This window comes from Notechis scutatus, chromosome 12 (genome assembly GCF_049901735.1).
Source record: "Notechis scutatus isolate UNSWTSFEM ecotype Mainland chromosome 12, rNotScu1.2, whole genome shotgun sequence".
Taxonomy (NCBI): Eukaryota; Metazoa; Chordata; class Lepidosauria; order Squamata; family Elapidae; genus Notechis; species Notechis scutatus.
The window spans coordinates 16,793,605-16,815,091 of record NC_142020.1 but is presented as its reverse complement, the minus strand read 5'-3'; the positions used below and the strand labels follow the sequence as shown (position 1 = coordinate 16,815,091).

General features: G+C 48.6%; 1 protein-coding gene across 11 annotated transcripts in view; it reads right to left on the bottom strand.

The window, feature by feature from the left end:
- Positions 1-21,487, bottom strand: part of CLEC16A (C-type lectin domain containing 16A) — a 36,629-nt gene that overhangs the window by 14,780 nt on the left and 362 nt on the right. For 5 of the 11 annotated variants that reach the window (XM_087942311.1, XM_087942312.1, XM_087942313.1 and 2 more), the window contains exons 2-19: positions 19,683-19,811; positions 19,280-19,413; positions 18,121-18,269; positions 17,610-17,721; positions 15,866-15,989; positions 15,599-15,773; positions 14,598-14,651; positions 13,794-13,907; positions 11,043-11,256; positions 10,450-10,558; positions 10,108-10,208; positions 8,393-8,515; positions 7,649-7,758; positions 7,108-7,152; positions 6,236-6,286; positions 5,597-5,725; positions 2,443-2,563; positions 264-415 (exon numbers count right to left, since the gene is read on the bottom strand). In XM_087942311.1, coding sequence (XP_087798437.1) covers positions 264-415; positions 2,443-2,563; positions 5,597-5,725; positions 6,236-6,286; positions 7,108-7,152; positions 7,649-7,758; positions 8,393-8,515; positions 10,108-10,208; positions 10,450-10,558; positions 11,043-11,256; positions 13,794-13,907; positions 14,598-14,651; positions 15,599-15,773; positions 15,866-15,989; positions 17,610-17,721; positions 18,121-18,269; positions 19,280-19,413; positions 19,683-19,811 — 2,146 coding nt within the window. Of the gene's footprint in view, positions 1-263; positions 416-2,442; positions 2,564-5,596; positions 5,726-6,235; positions 6,287-7,107; positions 7,153-7,648; positions 7,759-8,392; positions 8,516-10,107; positions 10,209-10,449; positions 10,559-11,042; positions 11,257-13,793; positions 13,908-14,597; positions 14,652-15,598; positions 15,774-15,865; positions 15,990-16,266; positions 16,391-17,609; positions 17,722-18,120; positions 18,270-19,279; positions 19,414-19,682; positions 19,812-21,487 lie in introns of those variants that run through there. The other 6 variants (XM_087942314.1, XM_087942319.1, XM_026683370.2 and 3 more) reach the window with 4 other exon arrangements.

Here is a 21,487-nt window from a genome sequence, read left to right as displayed (position 1 = left end):
CCCTCTCCACTCGGGGGGTGGAGGGGGGTGAGCTGCTCGCCACCAGTGGCCAAGGAAGGCTGCGTTGTAACAGGGCTGCAGGGTCCATTTGCCAGGACATGCCGACACCTGTGCTGTCCTTTAGGCCAGGGGTCTCCAACCTCGGCCACTTTAAGACTTGTGGACTTCAACTCCCAGAATCCACATGTCTTAAAGTGGCCGAGGGTGAAGACCCCCACTTTAGGCTGCCCAAAACCCGAAGCATCCTCAAACTTTAGGCTCACCTGCAGAAGGCCAGCAAATTTAACGACTCCCCAGCCTAAGCGCCCAACATCTGGCTCCACCAAACTCATCTGGTAAATATCCACCGCCAGAAACCTCTGGACCTGACCGCTGTCCTTGGTGATCACGGTGCAGGCAATCAAATCACTATTATCTGAAGGAAGAAGAGCAGGAAGGAGAGCCATTACCGAGGGGATCCAGTAGGTTTCCCTGAAAGAGAACTCTTGAGTTGCATTCTTTCCAACCATTTTTATTGGGAGGTTCACCCCTTTACCCGGTACTTTTTATCCCAGAAAGGACCCACATCTGACAACCCGAAGAAAGGCTGCAATGAAGACCTCTCTGTGCTACCCACCGACGTCTACTCTGCTCAGCTTTGATTATCCTTTGTCCCCTCTATAGAAGAGAACTAAACGCAGGTTGGGGGCGAGGGCATGTCAGCGTGCCTATTTTAAAGTTCATGGTTATCCCCCAGAGCAAAGTGCCAGGACAAACATTTGGCAGGTGCGGAAGGAAAGTTTGGGGTTGCAATCGGCGGCTGAGATGGGGTAGAATCACCATCGCTGCAGCTCCTGCCTGGTGCCTGGTTGGAACCGCCTGCCTGGCCCACTGAGTGCCAGGGGTCAGCCTCTCACTCCACACAGACAGAATGTACGGACCAACAGCTGGTCTCATCGAGGCCAAAGACAACTAATCTCCACAGAACAGAATTTGGCTTCCAGGAAAAATAGCCGAACTAGTATTTAATCACTGCAATAACTGTGATCAGAATGTTGGGAACTGAATTGCAAAATGCGCTTTAATGCACCCAAGTGCAATTGTGATTGCTCTATGAAACAGAGTCAGGGTTACAGGAATAGACATTAAAACCACATCAATGAGCATTACTGAAAATTAAAAAAGAGAGAGAGAGAGGGGGAGGGCAAAGCAGGTACTAATAAAAAAATCAATATACAAGAAGCAATAATATTCCGTTTTGAAAGCCAACAGGAATATTGTAATTTGATTTGTTTCAAGCACATCCATATAAAAGAGTTGATAGATAAGTTGTAATTATATCCAGTTAGTCTGCAAGCGTATTTAATTTCTGCTCTGGGAATCCTTTTCCCCAGAGTCCAGAAGCCCAACTCCCAGGAAGGCAAGAAGGGACCCCAGAGTAGCCTCCTCATTTCCTAGCATAGGGGCAGAGAGCAGCATCTGGCCCGGAGGCCCCCTGGCCTTTCCCTTCCCAGGGGCTCCCATTCCCCTTATGTTTCCCACCCCTTTGCAGTGGGACTGCTGAGCAGGGTGACCGGAAGAGGAGAGACCCACGTCCATTGGGTCTGGCCTCCCCCTCTCCTCTCCCAGCCACTGCTTGCCCAGGAGCTGTTTTCCCTGAATCTCTGCCACTGACCCAGAGTCCAGATGGCAACAGAAAGGGCCTTTTCTCTGGACTTTGGGTGAGGAAGTCCTCGGCGGCGGCAGCAGGAAGAAGAGGACTGAATGGCTGCTTGAAATCATCTGGCCTTTCTCGCTCACTTTGTTAGGGCCACAAAGCCAGGTCAAACAATGCAGAGTTCAACTTCCTAAAATACGCTTTACAGTAAAATAAATTCTTTTATAATTACTACCATAAATATGACCGACATTTTTCTATTCACAGAAGCCGTACGTACCCAAAGGGAAACAAGGGCAGTGCATTTCCTAGCATACCCAATTTATCGTCATAATAAAGAGTTATTACCAGAACATCAAGGGGCTATTTTGGGATTTCCAGTTAGTGTTACTGTGACAAGTGATTCACCTCTCCCAGACAAAAGGGGAGGGGGAGATTAGGAGACACACACAAAGCCACAAAATGGCACTTGCAGGGACGAAATGGCCTTCCTTCACCTCAGCTGGTCCTCCAGATACTGCATACCTATGATCTGTAACAATGGTTACCATATAGAATGATGAAGATCGCCCGAAATCTTTTTCCCTCCCAACCTACTAAGACCACACTGTGCACTGAAGAAGGCCATCAATCAAGCATGGTGTGTGTGTGTGTGTGTGTGTGTGTGTGTGTGTGCAAGCATTCTGAAAGCAGAGAACTTGAAAGCAGGAGGAACCAAAACAATGATGGAGAACTATTGCCTTTCATTTTCATTTTCTCCAGGGAGCCGAGCTCCCGGTTGGCTTCTCTCCTGGGTGGCGACTCACTCAGATCAAGGACGTCGTCTGTCTTAATTAAGTCTTCCTCCCTCGTCAGAGGCAACTGAGTCTCTGGCTCATCCTGAAGGTGCAGTGACAGAGAACGCAGCATGAAGAACACTCGGATGGCCTGAAGGCACAAAGAGGCAACCATGAAGAAGTTCAAGCAGGATACGCAATGAAAAGAAAATATAAAACAGTCTTTTAAAGCAGCTGCACTGAATATTCTGTGTAAAAAAGAGAAAAGGCCAGCTTTTCATTGCCAGCCAATTCATTTCCCCTTTGATTTTTTAAAGGGTTTTGAGTAGCCTGCCATAAAGGTACACAGGAGCAGTTCAAGCATGGGTGCAAAATTAGGAACAGCTAGAAATCCAGCCCATAGTTCTTTGGTCCAAGAACTGCAGGCTTCTTTAATCATCTCCCCAGGGCTGGATGGAAAGAGCCAGTACTCCACTGCTCCACTCCAGCATTCCCCACCCTTCAGGGGAAGGTGGCTCCAAATGTCATCATCTTTGGCCAGTTGATCAAAAGAACTGCATTCACAGGCTAGGTTGGCTGGGAACCAGGTCAGTTGTCAGATGATTGATGGGGAGGAGAAAGGCACTTTACTCTGCATTTGCTGTGCCCATTTTCTGAGAATACAAAAATATAGAAACCCAGAAAAAAACATCAACCCTGCAAATGGCTGCCACTGCTTTCCGCTTCATAGTATGATCTAACAGATGACAAAGAACAGGGGGGAAAAAGATTTACTATGGGCCCGTTTGGCAAATCATTAACTCCCAAAGCCACTGTGAATTTGCTGCTAGATAAAAACAACTGGTCCTTATCAGTAAAAGTAATAATTGAAATGGGTTTTGAAACATCAGCTTTTGAAAAAAGAAACGAAAAAACAATACGTAGTCTTGAGTTTTCTTTTCCTGAGCCCAGTTTGGGCTACTGGGAAGATAAGAAGGATTCCATAAGGACGTTGGAAGGTGCAAGGCTGGGGAGGCCACCTAAGGTTGTTGCCCCTGAAGGTTCCAGATGAAGCCTCTCCTAGAAGCTGCTAGGGGTTGTAGTGGTGTCTCTCTGCATGCACGTATGCAACTGGAAACATCTGTACAGGTGTGAGAGAGACACCAAGAAGCCTATCCTAGGCAGTTGCACCTGGATTTTTTCAAACATGGCCCTTGATGGGATCTTAAAATGGTGGGTAAGTGGGGGAACGAAACCACTGAGGTCTTCCCTGGTCAACATCATGAATGGGTCCCAAATCAAACAGGTAGCCAGCACTACAGTCCAGAACCTGCTGGCCTGGCAATTTCTTTTTCAATCAGTTCTCATCTCTGCGGCCTTTTCAAAGGCAGCCAAAAAATGCAGGAAACAGCAACTATCAAAGGCAGAATGATTAACCTTCACTAGACAAGGCGGGGCCCTTCATGGCTTAATAAACTGGTTGACAGAATACATTAAACATCCCATTTGATCGCAGGAGGATTTATTTGTCAGGCAAAGGATGTAAAATTGCCACAGCAATTGTATCTTATTTACTCAAGGATTTGGTGGCTTTTGTGAATTCAGCCTGAAAATGTCACTTGGGTCATTTTTAGGTATGCTGGCAAAAATGAAGCAGTTACTCAAGGCTCAACCAAGAGTTTGCAAAGGGATGTGGTTTGTGGCTTCCTACAGAAAGAGACAATTTTTTAATGTACCTTATTTACATGCGTTAGAATGCAACTTTTGTTTGTAAGGACAAAATCTGCGTACAAAGACTATCACCACCTTGTAATTCTGGAGAGAAGAAAGTCTTGCTCCAACTATTATCAAAAATAGGAACGTTAACCTTTTTTTAGGGGCTGCCACAGGGAGGAGGAGGGGGTCAAGCTATTTTCTAAAGCGCCTGTAGGCCAGACAAGGAATAACGGATGGAAGCTGAACAAGGAGAGATTTAACCTGGAAATAAGGAGAAACTTTCTGACAGTGAGAACAATCAACCCATGGGACAGAAGTTGCCTTCGGAAGTTGTGGGAGCGCCATCACTTGAGACCTTCAAGAAGAGATTGGACTGCCACCTGTCAGAAATGGTGAAGGGTCTCCCGCTTGGGCGGCCCTTCCAACTCTGATTATCTGTTTATCTCTTTAATTGTTCAAGACTACATGATCCAAGATTCATTACAAGTAGATGGATAATGTGGCTTTTCTTCATGACCCCTTCAGAAACCCCTTTAAAAAAGAGTCTGTTTTATTCTAGGAAAAAGGCTCCTCTGCTTTCCCAGAAGCCCGTAGAGTGAAAAACAAGATAAGAGATAAGGTGGCGATAAGAGCGGTATAAGGAGAACTATTCAGAGCCCAGCTTGGTAGCTGGGGTTTCCAAGAAAGCTCTTCAGGTTCTTCGCTCTTCTCTAGCTCCCCACCTCCTGCCTCCCCAGGCACAGCCCACTCAAAGTAGCTGAGAGCAGAGCCCTCAAGGTTTGATCAGCCCAGCAACCCGATCGGGCACTTGCACGCAGGAGAACAGAAAGGGACCGTCTGGCAGGAACTCCGCCAGGACAGCCATGCAGCTTCTCCTTGGCAGCTCTACAGGAAGGAGAGGAGAGCCTGCGGACCCCAGAACTCCTCTGAACCGGCAGTGGAGGGGGGGGGAGGGGGGCATTTGTTTTCTTTACAGCGAGCCGATTACGGAGTCTGTGACGCAGGCCTTTCTCAGAAGCTCCTTTCCGTGCAACAGGGCTTGACACGCTTCAACGCTTTTGTCATGCTCCACATGCAGACACAGGTGGCTGCGCACTTCCCTAGCCCGAATCACACGTGTGGGGCGAACATAATCCCCCCTCCCTGACTCTGACTGCTTCTCTCTCTCTGCCCTCCTGGCATCCCCTCATTACTTTCTCTTTTCCAATCATCCTTTGCAGAAGTTCATGGAGATCAGAGTCCGAGCAGATTTCCTTTGAGGGAGACTGAAGGCAGGGAGGGCGTTGCTGGCACAATCCCTGCAAGTCCCCACAGTGGCAGAATCACGTCAGCCTGAGGGCACGAGCGGGGGGCCCAGAGTGGCCAACTAGGAGAGATCCAGGCGAACCTCCACCAAACTGAGCAGTGGCTCCAGGAGAAGGCAGGGGACCCCCTGTGTCCCTTGAACACCGAGGTCTGAAGGGCAAAACCTCAAGGAAGGCGCACTCACCCTCCTGGTTCTCTCCACGTCGCCACAGGGGAGCCTCTTAACGAAGTCAATCCCCGTAAGAGGGGTTCCCGTGGGCGGCAGCAGAATGGAAGCGTCCATCATCAAGTATTCCACATTCATGGGCTTCAGCTGGAAGAGGAAATGCTACACTCAACTTCACGCCCAAAGCCCGTCCATCTTACCTCCTCCTCCTCCTCTTCCAAGGAGATCATCGCAAGACTTAAGACAACCCTTCCCACAGAAGGGTCCGGTCTCTCAGGCCGTCTCTCACCCTTAAAGAGAGGCCCAGCCCTCAGGGTTTGGTGCCTCCCCCCCCCCCGCACCCCACCTCAAGAGAGCTACTGGGGTTGAACAGGGAGGGTCACCCTTTCGCAGCTCAGATTCATCCCTTCTCCAGCTTTGCCAACGCACCCAGCTGTCTCCCTGTTCAACTGTTCCATTTATGCAGCGTATTTATCTTTAATTGATATTTTGCCTATTTTATGGGTTTTCTTCAATACTTCCTTCCCTTTTCTTAAAAGGTGACTGATAAAAGACTAATAACAATAGTGCTTTTAAAGAAAACTTTTTAAAATGTTTGCAACAATGATCCACTTTGCCAGTTTTTTTTATCTCTCTGGCAATTTGTTTATTACTTACGGTCATAGTTCTATATTCATCTTCAAACATATCCAGAAAAATTTCTTCTCCCTTTAAAGAAAGTAAAGGATTTCATTTTTTTCTCTGCATAGGCATTTTTAGCGTGGTCATGTTTCTTCTTTAATGATGGGCTTAAATCAACCTTCCTTTCCATTATCCCACTTTCTTGAAAATCTACTTCTGCCCCACACAGGAAAGAGTACAACTCCAACACCACTTTACTTCTTCTATTTAAAGAAATATTTATCAGGAGGAAAGGTTATTCCTCCCTAATTTGCCCTGCCAGTAACAGAGGGCACTTGCTTAATGATGCCACTGCTTTTGAAGTGTTTCTCTCATGTTCCTGGTCTTTTGTTTCCTGCGAGTGAAAGACCAATTCAGCAGCTTTATACGATACCAACACGTTTCTGACACAGATTCTCTACCAACAATATCTAAAGCACTCGATTAAATCAGTTGTAGACATGCTGGGAAATCTGACAGCCAGCCAGCGTTCCTGGACAACTATTTAAACCTTTAAAATGATGATCCACCAGCCTCTGTCAGACAAGCCCCAATGAGGGGTCCCTTTCAATAATGGCCAGATAATTATTCCATCTAGCTAATCTGCCAGCTTGGAAACTGTGTTTGCTCCATGCAAACTTTAAGAGGAATCATTCAATGCAGGAACATTCAGAACCTGAAGTGGCTCAGAGGCCACAACTGATCAGAACACGGCACATTTTTGTTAAAAAGTTCAATCGAGCAGGAGAGAAATGATCAAATGCCTGGCATCCAGTTGCAAGAATTTCTCTGGAAACTGAACAGTCACGCCCAGCTCTCTTGGATGTCTCCAGAATTCGGTTTGAGAGAGTTAAAGGGCAGGAGATTACCTTGTAAAAACGCCGCACCAGGTGAACGCTTTCTTCTCTTGCCCCCTTAAACAGAGAGGAAAAACCCTCAGAGTTCAGGACACAACAGGTTGAGGACCACAGAAGTAACAGGCCGCCTCCCTGCATGATCTCCCCTCCCCAACAGGAACTATTTGCTCTCTGAAAATGATTAAGAAAGGAAAACCTGGCCCTCCTTAATAAGGGCCACAGAGCCTGGGCGGAAACGAGAGAAGAGCGAACTGCTGCTGGCAAGGGCCGCAAGTCAAAAGGCGCACAGGTCGCAGGGCCAAGGCGGGGTGGCTGGACTCAGCTGCCGAGGGAGAGAAGCAGCTTCACATAGAGGAGCCTTCAGCCTCAGAGTCCCGCTAACCGTTGCACTTGCTGGAAAAAGCAGGGACAGGCTCCAGCTGCACCAGGGGGAAATGGTCACCCGCATTTCGACCATTTACTTCGGAAGAGAGATCCACCCAACAGGACAAATCACCCCTGGGAGACAGTGTTTTCTTCTTCTTCTTCTTCTTCTTTTAAATAAAAGACTCACTTCCAAACAAGCAAGGTGCACATCTTTGATGATGCTGCCGTGTTTGTTGAACACCAGCTGCTTCAACAGGAGGCAGCCGAGCTCCAAGGTGGCCAGGCGGATTTTGCCATCTGTGTGGGGAGGGGGGCAGGGGGAGAGAATAGGGCAGGAGAAGAGTCAGTTATTGAATTGTTGACACTCCCCCCCCCCCAACAAATCCAGTTTCAGTTCACATCTGTCCCACACCAATAGCAAAGTGCTTTCTGCCCCTGAAGATAGGAACATTACAGGAAAGTGGGTGGAAATTCCACCAGGCATTAAGAAGCCAGAATTTTATTCATAGGCAGAAAAGGAACAGAATGATTCAGTCCTCTGCCAAACTGGTTTGTGTGGGCTATTTTTGATTTTTTTTTTTTTTACTAGTCCAAGAGGGTGATAGCAGCCTTTCTCTTTGCTGCTGGTGGAGAGAAGCTCTGGACAGGCGGCTCCACCTTTTATGAGCTCCCATCAAAAACCGGGTCTGTTCTCTGTCCTGGAAGAGACTCTCGGCTTGGAACTGCTGCGTGTGCCAAAGAAGGTTAACTCTTCCCGGGGTCTTTAAACAGCTGCTGGCTGGTTTCTGCTTTTACTGTCAAAAATGGCTCTTGGAAGGAAAGCTGCGTGTTTCCTTCTTTTTTCAGAAACTTGTTTTAGACCACACACACAGCTGCACAATTCCCAGACGGACTGCTGGAAAGCGAAGATGGTTCACGATAAACCCTCTACCTGGCTGAGCAGCGTAGCTCATGATCCTGATGAGCCTCTCTGCAAGGCCGGGGTTGTAGGAGTTCTTCTCCTCGGCGTCCTGGGCCGAGAGCTGAATCCTCTCCAGGGTGATTGGCTTGATTCCTTGGGAGAAACAGGAATTGAATGTTGCAATTACAGCTCAAACTTTGTTTGGCAAAGGAATTCCGAGGAACCACAATCCAATAAACAAAGGGCAGCTCAGCTTGCAGTACAAGTCCTCAAAGCCGCCCACACAAAAATTTGGAAAGCTTAGGTGGTGAGGACTGATTTATTTATTTAATTAGATTTGGGTGTCACCCAACTTTAAGCCCACTCTGGGCTGCTAATAAAGATGGTGAAGGAGTAGCCCCATTCACACAATGTGAACCAACCCGCCTCCCTCTCTCCCATCAACTGAATTCATATTTAGCTTCCCTCCAACTCATGGCCTTGACAAGCACCTGAAAGTCTTGGGACCACGTGGCCCTTCTTCTCAAGCAGCAGTTCCGCCACCCTTCCTGTGTCTGACAACGTAAAGGGCACCACTTGGTGCTTTCGATCCTTGGGGTGAAGGGGGAGGGGAAAGAGCTGATAAAACCTAACCCAACGTGCCTTGAGAACCACTTCAAACTTCCTCTGAACGTGCTTCTTGCTTCCTTCATACAAAGCATGTTCTGACAAGACTCTCTGAGTCTTGCGAAGGTGATGCAGATCCAAGAGGACGGCTAGCCCAGGTCGCCCAAGGAGGCCTCCAATGCCTGAGGCTACAGTCCAAGCCAAAAGCTGCCCCGAGTGGTTCTTAGCACTGGCACCAGCAGCTCAGCAGCTCAGCTGGGTCATAATCAGCGCCTCTTTTGCCTCCTCTTCCCTTGGGAAGAGGAAGCCCCATGGGACAATCGAAAGGCAGAGGAGAAGGCAGAGAAGGGAAGCGGAAGGCTACAGATTGGCAACGGTATCTGTCCTGTTGCCAGGACGTGAAATGAAACTAAGGTCCCCTGCAGTTGGGGGTGGAGAGCGACAGCCAAGACCAAGAAAAGCTACCGATGTTTGTATGCATGAGCTGAGGAACTGAGAAGATCAATTAACTGACGCTGGTTGGAGCAGACGAGTTATTTAAAGCCACATTAACACAGCAAGCTGTTCTTGTAATGCAGCAAGCTTCTTTCTCAGAAAAGGTTGCTTCGAAACAACTCAGCCTCATTCAACGACACTTGTGTCAGTAGTGACCTTTTGCCGACCGTCAAGGACAGCACTCAGACGTTGTGGTTCTACACAAAGGGGACACCCTTTTGTGATGCACACAGAATAGTTTGCAACTCTCCATTTCCTATCAACCAGCCCTGAACTCGGTGGCCCTGAATTTCCATGAGAATTTCCATTTCTGGCTTGCATTTAACCAATTCAGGAACTCCAACCTCAGGAGTGTCCCCAAACGTCTGGGCCCCAGGGACTGATTCTGTGGGAAGGAGAAACCAGGGAGAGCAACGAGTGGTCACGAGGGGTTGAGCTTTCTGTCCCCGAGATGGATGGCAGACTTTCAATGATTCACCCGAGAAGAAGGGTGGCTCAAACACCCACCGCTTCCCCTCCAAAAATCCCACTTCTTTTGCTGATGCAAATTAGGACCCACGTGGACAAACCCAGGGAGGAAAGGGGGACTTGGCTGGCCAGAGGGGTCAGAGCAGCAGCCCTGGGTCCCCCTCACAGAGACTTGCCTTTGTTGTGGGACATGGCGTACAGAAGACACAGCACAAAAAGAGCGTAGTAGTCAAAATCGGCACACTCCAGGGCATTATACACCATCTCCAGAAATGGCCTGGGGAGAAAAAAGAGGATTTTTTTTTTTTAAAAAAAACCCCATTTCTGAGGATTCTGCCTTTTATTTGCATGCCCGACAGTGCCATGTTTCCCTACGGGGGGCCTGAGTTATAATGAACAAAAGGGAGAAATCCACCAGGGGAGGGGCCCTTGGCCTTGCTGGGTTAGTGTGGATCCCAGTTGAGGATCCCATCGCAGAAGAGGGGGAGGGGGAGAGCCTGGCCAGACGTCTCGCCTACCTGTTCCAGCTGCACATTTCGGAGGCAGCTGCGCTCTTCTCCTCGTCGGTTATGTTTTGCTCTGTGGCAGAAATGAGTTTGCAGCGCTCCATGATCACCATCTCGATTTCTGAAAAGAGAGAGAGAGAGAGAGAGACATTTTAGAGACGGGTTTATTTGACTAGACAGAGGCAAGCAGACGCTGCCCAGGGGTGGCTGGGATTCTGGCCAAAGGGAAGAGGTCCTGGGGATCTGGCCAAAGGAACCCTGCAGAGAGGGTCCTGGGGCCCCGACTGTGAAGAAGAAATCTGCTGACTTGTAAGCCCAGGAATTTGACTTAAGCGATCAGGACCAGCAGGCCAGGAAGGGCTGAAGCCGGCCTCCTCTCCAGGCACTCTGCAGCGGGGAGGGGGCCCCACTTTGGCCCAGGAGACTCCCCACAGGGCAGCTGCAGGTCCTGGGAGAAGGGCAGTGGGTGGGCAAGGCTGTCCAAGACAGCCTGGAGACTCAGGAGCAGGAAAAGAAGAGGGGAGCTGCACTCAGCTGTCCAGCCACCCTGACATCAACTCCCCAGGCGCAGGAGGGCAGGAATGGGCAGGTGGGGCCCCTCTCACCTTCACTCTCCCCGCTGGGCTTGAGGCCCTTGGAGGGGCTCTCGGTGCCTTCTGGGGCATCTTCCGGGCCCCTCTCCTCCTCCTCCTCCTCCTCCCCAACGTTTTTATAGTTGGGCCTCTTCTGCAGCCTCTTTCTCCCCTTCTGTTTATTAATTTCTAGCGAGCGCTCCAAGGTCTCGGAAGGTTTAATGAAGCACCTGATGCCTGCCTTGACCTAAAACAGCCACATAAACAGAAGGAAGTCAGATGCTCCACGACCTTCCTAACCAAAGGAACAGGCCAAGATTCCAATGGAGAAAAGCCAGGAGTTCATCCTGAAAAAAAGAAATGCCAAGCAGCCTTTCTGTTCCCCAAACACGGCCTCTCGGTGGCCGATTCCTCGCCCGTAGCATGTGGCAGGAACGGGCCAGAAACCCTGTGCTCTTACACCACAGCCTTTAAGGGGCCACCCCATCTCTCACGGAGGCAGGGGGACGTGTCACAGTTACACTGGAGGGCAGTAAACCCACAAGAGCCTTGAAGAAAAGCCTTGCCTTGCAAGGACCACTACAGACTGCTGTCTTGCTGACTCCTAGAAACCTGCACCATTTTATTCCATGTCAAGAATCTTGTTCAACAGGAGCCAAGGGGATCATTCAAGCCCCACCTCACTATGGTATTTCTTTTCTTTTTCATGGAAATCCAATCAATCCCCGACCGAGCCACAATTCTAAGTACGAATGGCACTTTCTTGCTTGTATATGTGAGTGGTCAATGAGTGCTCGGGCTGGCTTAATTCTTGCCCCACAGATTTCTGACAGACACTAAAGCAGATTTAAGGGTACAATCCAGGAAGTCTCCAATCTTTCGTGCAATTGAAAGCCCACAGTCCAAAGAAGAAAGAAGGCCGATAGATATCACAGTTGGAAAAGCTCTCAGCCTAGGAAAAGGTTTCCGTCTGATGGGTTTTAAAGATCCAACTCTTGTTCAGTTCGGGTGTGCAGTTATTCAAGGGGACACAACCCCCTGTTTCCTAACTCTACTGAGCTCAGCAGAGTCTTTCAGCTGAGATTAAGAAGCAAATCACGCAGAGACCAAACGTTTATCACCGCTTGTCTCCCACCTACTGTACACATTTCAATGTAGGCGGCAGCATCTGCTTGAGAAGCCCAACCTTTCCAGGCCCCCCTCGGGGTTACAGGAAGGAGCGAAAGTAGGTTAAGACCAGGCGCAGAGCGGCAGGAACCAGCCACATCCGACTGGGGCAGGAAGCAGAGCAAAACCAGTTCAAAGGAGGCCAAGCGAAGGCCGACTGTGACTTTGGGTCGCCTTGGGTGGGTGTCAGGCCAAGACGCATGACTCAGTGGCCCCAGACAGCGAGGAGGAGGAGACCCCCACCCTCCTCTGGCACTTCCCACTGCTGGAAACACAAGCGGCTTCTCGGATCTGAGACCTGCCTCATAGCAAGAGAAGCGCCTTTCTCCAGACCACTCAGATTTCGACAAGAGTGCGTCAGGTGTGGGGGCTGATCACCCAGCTCACCAAGAGAGGTGAAGGTAGAGTGGGGGGCAAACTGCCGATTGCTTTCTCAATTTTCCCAGCTGCTCAGGGAAATCAAGGTTTTCCCGACCACTTCCTACCCCCACTTCATCTAAAGATGGCACAGCTTGAGCCTAAAACCCGCCTACCAACAGCAGCGTATCCTGCGGTGCCATCTGTAAGGGCAACCAAAATCAAAGCCACGGTGGCCATCAGAGCTGCTTCGAGGAAGTGGGTAGGGATTCTCCCAAGAGGCAACACAGTCATTTAAATTTCCCATGTTCCTTCTGCTCTGCTGTACCACTAGCCTTGTTGCCATCAAGGCTGCTGTCTCCTTCGGTCTCTGGTTTGTTCCCTCCTCCCCCCATTGGGCAAATGAGGGAGGGGCTTCTTTAAACCCACCAGCATTGTAATACCCCCCCCCACACACACTGCTTATAGGGTAGTCATCAAGGCAACCTCCACTTACCAGTCCTTCTCCCCGCCTTCCCTCAAGAAGTTTCTCTTATTGGGGGAACACAAGGCCAGCTACGTTTTGGGAGTCGCAGGAGATCTGACCCACCTGGGCTTGTTCCAGGGCAATATCAGGTCTGCTCAAACTGAGCTGGATCATATTTCTGCCACTTACAGATTTCCAGTAACTGTCCTATTCCAGATCTGTTTCTAAAGCTTTAGGAAATCATCCCCATCTTACTTAATAAATGCTATGAGAATGTAAACCGTGGTTGCTGGGTACAGTAAAGGATAAAGCAAAAATGCCCAGATTAGCTCTTCAACATGTCTGCCTTTTGAGGGATTAAATTTACCTAGAAAAACCACTAAAGTAACATCCACTCTTGTTACAACCCACTGCGAGTAATTCACCCTCTCACATACTTAAAAAACACACAGAAGACCAATTCTGCAAAAGACATTCGGTGGAAGTCAAACTGCTAGAGCAGAAAAAAGGCGACAAGCTTCTAACCGCAGATTTCCCAGTAACAGAACCCACTGAAAAGACAAGCGGGCAAAAGCCCAGAATGAGTCTGTGTGCTACAAAGACAAGATCATTTCCATGCGCCATGGCGCTTTTTATCTTTCAGCTTGCATGCGAGATCGGGCCTGATTTTTAAAAAAAACCCACCAAGGACACCCAAGAACCCCTTAGATGCCAGGCAGATCACGGCACAGCCCCGGTCTTGCCAAACAAACCAAGAAGGCATGTGAGAGCTGACAGACATTCGTTCTACTTACAGAGCTTTTCTGGATGTCTTGCTCCACTTTTGGGGAAAACACCGTGAGGTCTCCACTCAGAATGACTTCGGCCAATGAATTCACCAAGGGGGCATAATGGATGATTAGGAAAACCTGTGGGGGAGGCAGAGAAGCGAAAACCGTTGGGGAAGGAGGCTCAGAGGGGGGACGCAGATTAACTTCCCATTTATCCTGCTACTTTCCTCTCTGCTATGGTACAAGAGAAATTACTCTAGGCTGCTTTCACTGGGAGATATTTCTTTCAGTGCGTGGAAGGGAGGAGGACTAAGGGGAAATATCTCACATTCAAATGCTTCCTGGTATCATGCTGAAGGGTACCCAGTTTTCCGTAACAGGGAATGTGGTTTGTAAAGCCAGCTATAGCTAATCAGGAGTTCTCAAACCCCAGCCCACCTATCATTAAATACCACATCCTGCCTATTTGCCTTGACTCTTTTAGCAAGCCCACTTCTAACCCTGGTCCTTTACAGTCCCCCCCGTCCTTACCCCCCAAGTCACTCTTGAAAAAGATCCAACACCCCCTGCCCCCTGGCACGGCCAGTTTCAACACAGTTGCTACATCATTGTTAAAAAATCGATGTGGCCCTCTATCAAATTCTTAATAGAATCTACAGCAGAACAGTTGCTCAAACCTCGGCAACTTTTAAGATGGGTGGACTTCCAACTCCCAGAATCCCATGCTGGCTGGGGGGAATTCTGGGAGCTGAAGTCCACCCAGTTAAAAAATTGCTGAGTTTGAGAAATGCTGCTCGAGAATCAGTCAACTGGATCATTTGCACTTACTTGTGACAAGAGATAGAGAGAGACCTGGAGACTTATTCTTGGCCGTTCTCCAGTCTAAGGAGGAAACAATTAAGAAACGGCCTTTAACAGTGGAAAAGTTAATGCATGTATTAACCGACCACATTCATTTTTATTTTTGAATTGCACGCAAAAAACGCTCTCCAAAACAGGCACAAGAGATTGGGGAAAACGTCTGCCATAATCTCCCCACTGCTTCCCTCTTTCTAAAACAGAAGCATCACTCGATTGCGCAACAGTTTGGGGAAAACATGGGAATTTGGACCAAGTCATCCTCTTCTCTAAGAGCGAGAGTGTCTGAGCCCCCAGAGACCGTGGAGGGAGCTCCCTTCCTGGGCTGTTTTTTCTTGGAGAAGCAGCCAGGTGTCAATGCAAGGGAGACAGGCGCATGCTGCTCATGAACGCAGGCGGCCTCCTTTCGTGCTTGTGCCCCCGCCCCCCCCAGCCCCTCGGGACAAGGCCTGCAAGGAGGGAAAGCCTCCAACAATCAAGCCGAGAGGAAAAGGCAAAAAGCTTTACTCAGAACCCACGAAGTAACTTCTGCGGCTGCCCAAAAGGTGATTAGCCAAGGCAAGCCACAGAATGATTCATGCGCATTATGACATCAAGAGGGGTTTAGAAATTTCTGTTATGAAAGGAGGTAGCTGCCCTTTGTCCCTCTTTCAACTGAACTGACGGTCCAATGATGATGCCGGCTGCGCTGCCACGACCTCCCGCTCTCCCTCGCTTTTTGCCCTGAAACAGTGGTGAGAGAGAGAGAGAGAGAGAGAGAGAGCCTCCGTGAAGCGGAGCGGTTCCCTCTCTCCTGGGGTGAACTGCGCACGGTCAACGACAGAAGCGATCGTTATTTCAAGAGGGTAGTGCAAGTTTGCTTCTATGGCTCAACGGAGAGGCTCCCTGCGGTTGCACTGTTTCAGAAAGATGTCGCAAGGCAGCCAGGTTCCTGTCAAGCCACCTCGAGCAAAGGGAAGGGCCCCCCTCACCTTCTCCTGATTGACCAAGGAGTAGACGTAGAGAGGCAGGAAGAGGCTGTTCAGCAAGTGGTCCGTCAAGACATCATTTAAGAATTCACAGTTGATAATTAGGATGTCGTTCAGGTAATGGAGGTGATCCAGGTGCTCGGCTACAAGGTCGCTCAGTTTGCCCCGATTTCTATGCCTGCCAAAAAAGGGAGCAGACTAAATATGCAGCCGCCACCACCACCCCGGACCCCAGAGAGCGGGCGCGCTGGGTGAACAAGAAAGGCTCACTCCTCATCCGTTTGGACGCAGTTGTCCAGCTCTATGACGTGGCTGCCGATGAACCAGACGAGGTTGGAGAAGTAAGGGACGGCCGTCTTGTCTCGAATATAGTGCAGCATCGGCTGGTTGTCCACTGAAGGCAAACAATGAAGGGGATCGTTGCTGGTATATTTCTCCCCAAATGCTTTAAGAGAGGATCCCTTCCTCTAACTCGCTTTCGGCAGCATGGGCCAAAATCAGTTCTATTTCTATGGCAGTTTTCAGGAGAGGTCAACATCCCCTTCAAGAGATTAATCTAATGATAAAAAGGCTGAAAGCGGCTGGACTCTGCCGTCGCTGAGAATGGCCCCGCTTGCAGTCTAGGGAACTGGGCAACAGCACCAGGCGGGAAAATCCACCAGCAGACTTACATGACACTGTTTTAAGGGAGACGGGATGCACCAGTGAAGAGAGGACGAGGAGAGACAAGAAAGACAGCGCGGTTAACAGGGTTAGGAGCTCCAAGGAGGTCAGTGGCTAAAGCAGCAAGCATCTAGGCTAGAAGAGAGCAGTTAGAAACAAGCAGGCAGCCCTCAGAAACCCCTGTCCCAAGGCCAGCCACGGGGGCTCCCTCAACTGCACATCCCAGGGCAGGGACTATTCATTATTATTTTAATTTTATTGATTTATATCCAGCTTTTATTTTTTTTCTATAAATAATTAAGACTCTGATCATTCAGACTGTCTAGAAGCCCATAGCTGAGGACAGAAAAAAATCCATCTATGTTTGAGTACCATTTCTAGAGCGTGTGAACAAAACCACTCTTTGGAAGTGGCTCAAGTCAATTTATGGGTTTTTTTTACATGAGGGATGGGCAAATCCGATGGCCCTCCCTCTCCTCTGTTGCTGGATTCCACAGATTCTGGGTGCTAGCTTTAAATGAGCATAGAAGCCAGACCAGAATCTACCTCTACCTTAAAAACTACCTGTCAGCTTTGAAATTCAGCTGCCACATATTTTTTTAGAGTTTTAGGGGAGTTGAAAAGTTCAAGGTTATTCTGTGTGTCGTATTAAGAATTTGCAGTTGCAGTTAATTGGTTCTCGTGATTTATGAAGTGTAGAAGTGGGAGGAGAGAAGAGAGGAGAGAAGGCGGATTCTGTGTAACATGGGAAAAAGCTTTTGAACGTGCCAGGTCTGTTCCTTAATAAATCAATCGGAGAGATAACGTCTTGGAGTGATTGATATCATGGATACTATCTGGATGCTTGACACCACCTCTAATGCCTGATTCCTAGGGCAAAATGGAGAGACGCATTGCCTCTATATCCTTTCAGTGGAAAACATCTGGCTGAGTTCTAGCTTTCAGCTGTCATTTTCTTCACTCATGAACAAGAGTGCATGAGAGAGAGAGGACAGAAGGGGGCAGGGGGGGGGGGTGTCAAAAGTTCTAATAAATATTTCAGGAAGCTGTTCTGGGTCCTGATCAAGCAACGCGGAGATTCTCACTTTGCAAAACCTCATGCCAAGAGCGCCCTCCAGCGGCCATTCCCTGAGTATTCTCTTCTGGCCTTCCCCAGCTTCTTCTACCGCTTCCTCCTGCCTGAGATGACAGCCCTGGCTTAAAACACTGGTTCCGAGAAGAGTGTCACGTGATCCACTAGGTCAAATCGGGATCTGCCCCGTCTAACTTTCACCCGATAAATCTGGGACTGCCGGAAGCCCCGGCTCCTTCCTGTTAAGGCACGTGTGGTGCTGAAAGTACCCAAGAAGACGCTTACCTTTGTAGACGTTCAACGTGATGGTTCTCACGGCAATTCTGACCATGCTCTCTGGGTGGTTGAAGAATTTGATGGCCTCAGTGTACAAGGCAAAATCGTTGGTATGCTGAGGAGGAAGACGGCAAAGAACATGGGTTATGCCCTGGGTGCCCTTTTGTCCTGCCCTGTCAGACTCTGGACGGCTGAAGGGCAATCTGGGGCCTCGCTCAGTACAGGCGCTTCCCTCGGCACCTGCTCTGCTCCCCAAGCACTGGGGCAGAAATTGAAAGCCTCGTCCCTCAGCCTGTGTCCCTCCAGACACCCTCAACTACAACTCCAGCAGGAACATCTAGGATCTTTTGAAAATATTTACAGATTTTGAAATGAACAATTAGGTCACTTCTGAGGTACACATTCGGCAACAATATACATTGTTATAGAAGAAAAGGTTCCAGAAAAGGTTCACCCAATTCCCAGCAAAAATAATTCACCGAAAACAGCATTTTGTTTCCAACTTGTAACTCACCTCGTTGTAAAAAAAGTGAACAGTGTGATTGTTGAGTTTCAGAGAAAGTGTTTTTAAGAATGAAATATAGTATGCCATGATTTCTTCATCTGAGAAGTCAAATTTGTGCACAATAATAGAGTTCACGTAGTTGTTGGACAGTAAATAGTCTGAGGGGAAAAAATACAGAGGCATAAAATACAGGTAGTCCTCTACTTATGACCACAATTGAGCCCAAAATTTCTGTTGCCAAGTGAGACATTTGTTCAGTGAGTTTTGCCCCCATTTAACAACCATTCTTGCCACCGTTATGAAGTGAATTGCTGCCGTTGTTAAGTTAGTAACACAGCTGTGAAGTGAATCTGGCTCCCCCCCCCCCCCCGTTGCCTTTGCGTGTCAGAAGGTCACAAAAGGGGAGGTCACAAAAAAAACAGTCGTAAGTATGAACCATTTGCCAAGCATCCGGATTTGGATCACGTGACCATGGAGGTGCTGCACTGGTCGTAAGCGTGAAACAACGGTCGCTTTTGTCGGTGCCATTTTAACTTTGAATGGACATTAACTGAACTGCTGTAAGTCCAGGACCCCCTATACGGTTTAGTATAAAAATTAAGCCAGCAAACTCAAGGATACGCACCACACATTCTAGCAGACGGGTCTTTTTTTAAACTATCCTTGTCCTCCCTGAACTGTCCCCTCAGAAACAACCAGAAGCCCATCAAGACTTCTACCTCCCACCTTATTTCTGTTCTCTGCCCTCTCCTGCCTTGTCTGCACATGTTGACATGCATCCAAGGAGAACTTCCTGTTTACGGTTTACGGTTTATTTTTTCAGGAAAAACGAGAGTGTTAAACATTTTAGAAGCATGTTTTTAAAAACTTGATTTCTTTCATAGGTCTTTTGCAAAATGTGTCTCTCTGTGAAAAGAGAAACCACTTGGCATCACAGTCAACTTAGTGAAATTAAGTGGTTGAACAGTACCGTATGTTGAAGATTATTAACCAGCTCAACTCCCAATGTATTTAATAGATTTAATACCTAATGGATTTAAAACGTCTCTAATTCTACAATCTTCAGGACAGAAAACAAGAACCCCAGTTACAGGTGTAGCTTATGTAGCAAATGGTTTTCAACAAAAATCTTGCTTTGCATAAAGAGAAAAGAAATGTGCATATTTACAAAGGGATGTTTCGTGACTGATGTTCTCAAAGAGGATATTCAAAGTCTGCAGAAGTTGCACACAGACATAACGGCCCGACTTCTGGCGCAGAATGTTCAGGAAGAACACAAACATGTTTTTCTCCAAGAAAAAGCTGGAATGCAAGCATTTTTACCAATTTACTATATCTTATTGGAGAAATTTCATTCAAATGTTTATTGCTGGAATGCAATATTGGTGAAGATATTAATAACTATATTTTAACCAGCATGATTAGAACTATACTGATATATTTACCAGCTTCTCAGGCCACTGCAGTCAAATAATTCTCAGCAGTTACAGAAAATAAAACATCCATGGAACAATAATGTAATAGAAAAAAAAAGTCTGTATTTGTTAAAGCAAAATCATACAAGCTCTTACTCAAACACTGAACTGTCATTTTGATCGCCCCATATCAGGATCTCGGTTATCGATCGAATGGTTTCCACCAATAGGTTGCGGTTGTGGTCAGTCACAGTGGTGTTTTTGGTCAAAACATGATACATATACCTGAAAGACAAGAAGAGAAAGTAAACATGGGGCCCTCCAAGTGGTCTTGGCAGGATTGTGCATGTTGAAGTGTGAGAGAATCTGTGACTCTTTTGAACCACTGTAGAAAAAGCCAACTATTCACATCACTTCTCGTCTCTTCTTTAGATTTGTTAAATGTTCTTCATTTAGCACAAGCCACCCTGGAATCAAATTACCTGGCACCAAAAGCATCCCTTCTACTTCCTTCTCTTTTTCAGACATTTTCCTTGCAGAAACAGCAATCAAGGGTTCCATCAGAATGGTCTTCCAGCTAAAGGGAGGCCAGAGGAAACCCCTAGAAAGCCTGCAAGTACCAAAGGGTGCCGTGCTGATGCAAATAAAATGTAGGCATCATTAGCTTGAACTATATATTTGTTTTACACAAAGTGTTTGTGTATAGTTTACAGAATTATGAAATCTATGAAAATAAACAAACCACGGCCTGTGTCGTGTATTGTACACCTCAAGTAATTCCTACAGGCATGGGATGCTGATGAAAATAATCTCCAAGATGGTCAAGGGAGGTGATAAAATATCCTAGCAGAATTTCTGACCTTTTATGGGGGTAAAGAATAAGAGAGAAGCCTGACAGATTATGCTGGTTGAGAAAGGGGTACCAGAAAACACTTTCTTCATTTTCTGATTAGAATAACCTGATAATGCCGAAAGGAACTAATTCTTACTTACAAAACCAAATTGTCAGACTGGCTGCCAGAAAATCATTTTGGCAGCCTTTGTAGTAAAAAAAGAAAAAGAAAAGAACAATTTAAATAAAATAAATGAATAAAAATATAGTGCTGACCACCAATCCTGACACCTTTAGGAGAAAAGTACATAAATGCCCAGCAGTTAAAACTGCTGGTCATGCTGACTCCGTTCCCTTGCCTCTCCCTCCCAAATGCAAGGAGCTGCTGTGCTGAGAGGCCTCCTTCCCATCGTCCGCTCTTAAGGCAGGCAGCCCCTTTGCAGAGCCAGCCTCCAGCCCCCAGCAGTCCGGGCCCCCAGGAGGAGGGAAGGCCGAGGCAGCCTGGAGACAGGGTCACCCCTCCTCCGCTCGGGAAGAAGGGGAGGCTCCTTGACCTCACCCACTCTGGAGACCTTCTGCTCCCCGGACCCCGGACTACCAGAGTCCAACTGGCCCCCCCCCCCGCCCCGGCATACGAAAGGGGGGGGGGACACATTTATGTGCCTCTCCTCCACCCTCGGGGTGACTCTGCGCAGGGCGAAGGCTCCTCCAAGGGCCGGTGGGCTGAGAAAGCCACGGGACTCCCTTTGGGTCTCTCTCGGCCTTCTTAGGCTTGGGCGGCGGCGGCGGCTGCTCGGCGCCTCCCGCTCCCCGCCTTCCAGCCCCGGGAAAGAGGCCGCCGCCGCCGCCGCCGCCGCCCCAGCAGGTGCGGGAGGCGCTTCTTTCAGCCGGCCGCTTCAACCCCTTTAAGGCGGCCTGTCGTCCCCCCCAGAATGCCCCCAGCCTGCACGGCTGCCCAGGGAGCCCTGGGAGTTGTAGTCCTCCCGCCCTGCAGCGGCCCAGGATGCCGGCCCTGCTTCACAAGCGGCCCCCGGCAGCCCCCCGAGACCCCCAGCTCCGCTCGGGCCGCCTTCGAGAGCGGGGGCGGGGCCGGCTGCGGACGATGGGCGCAGGGGTCCCGCGGGGAGAC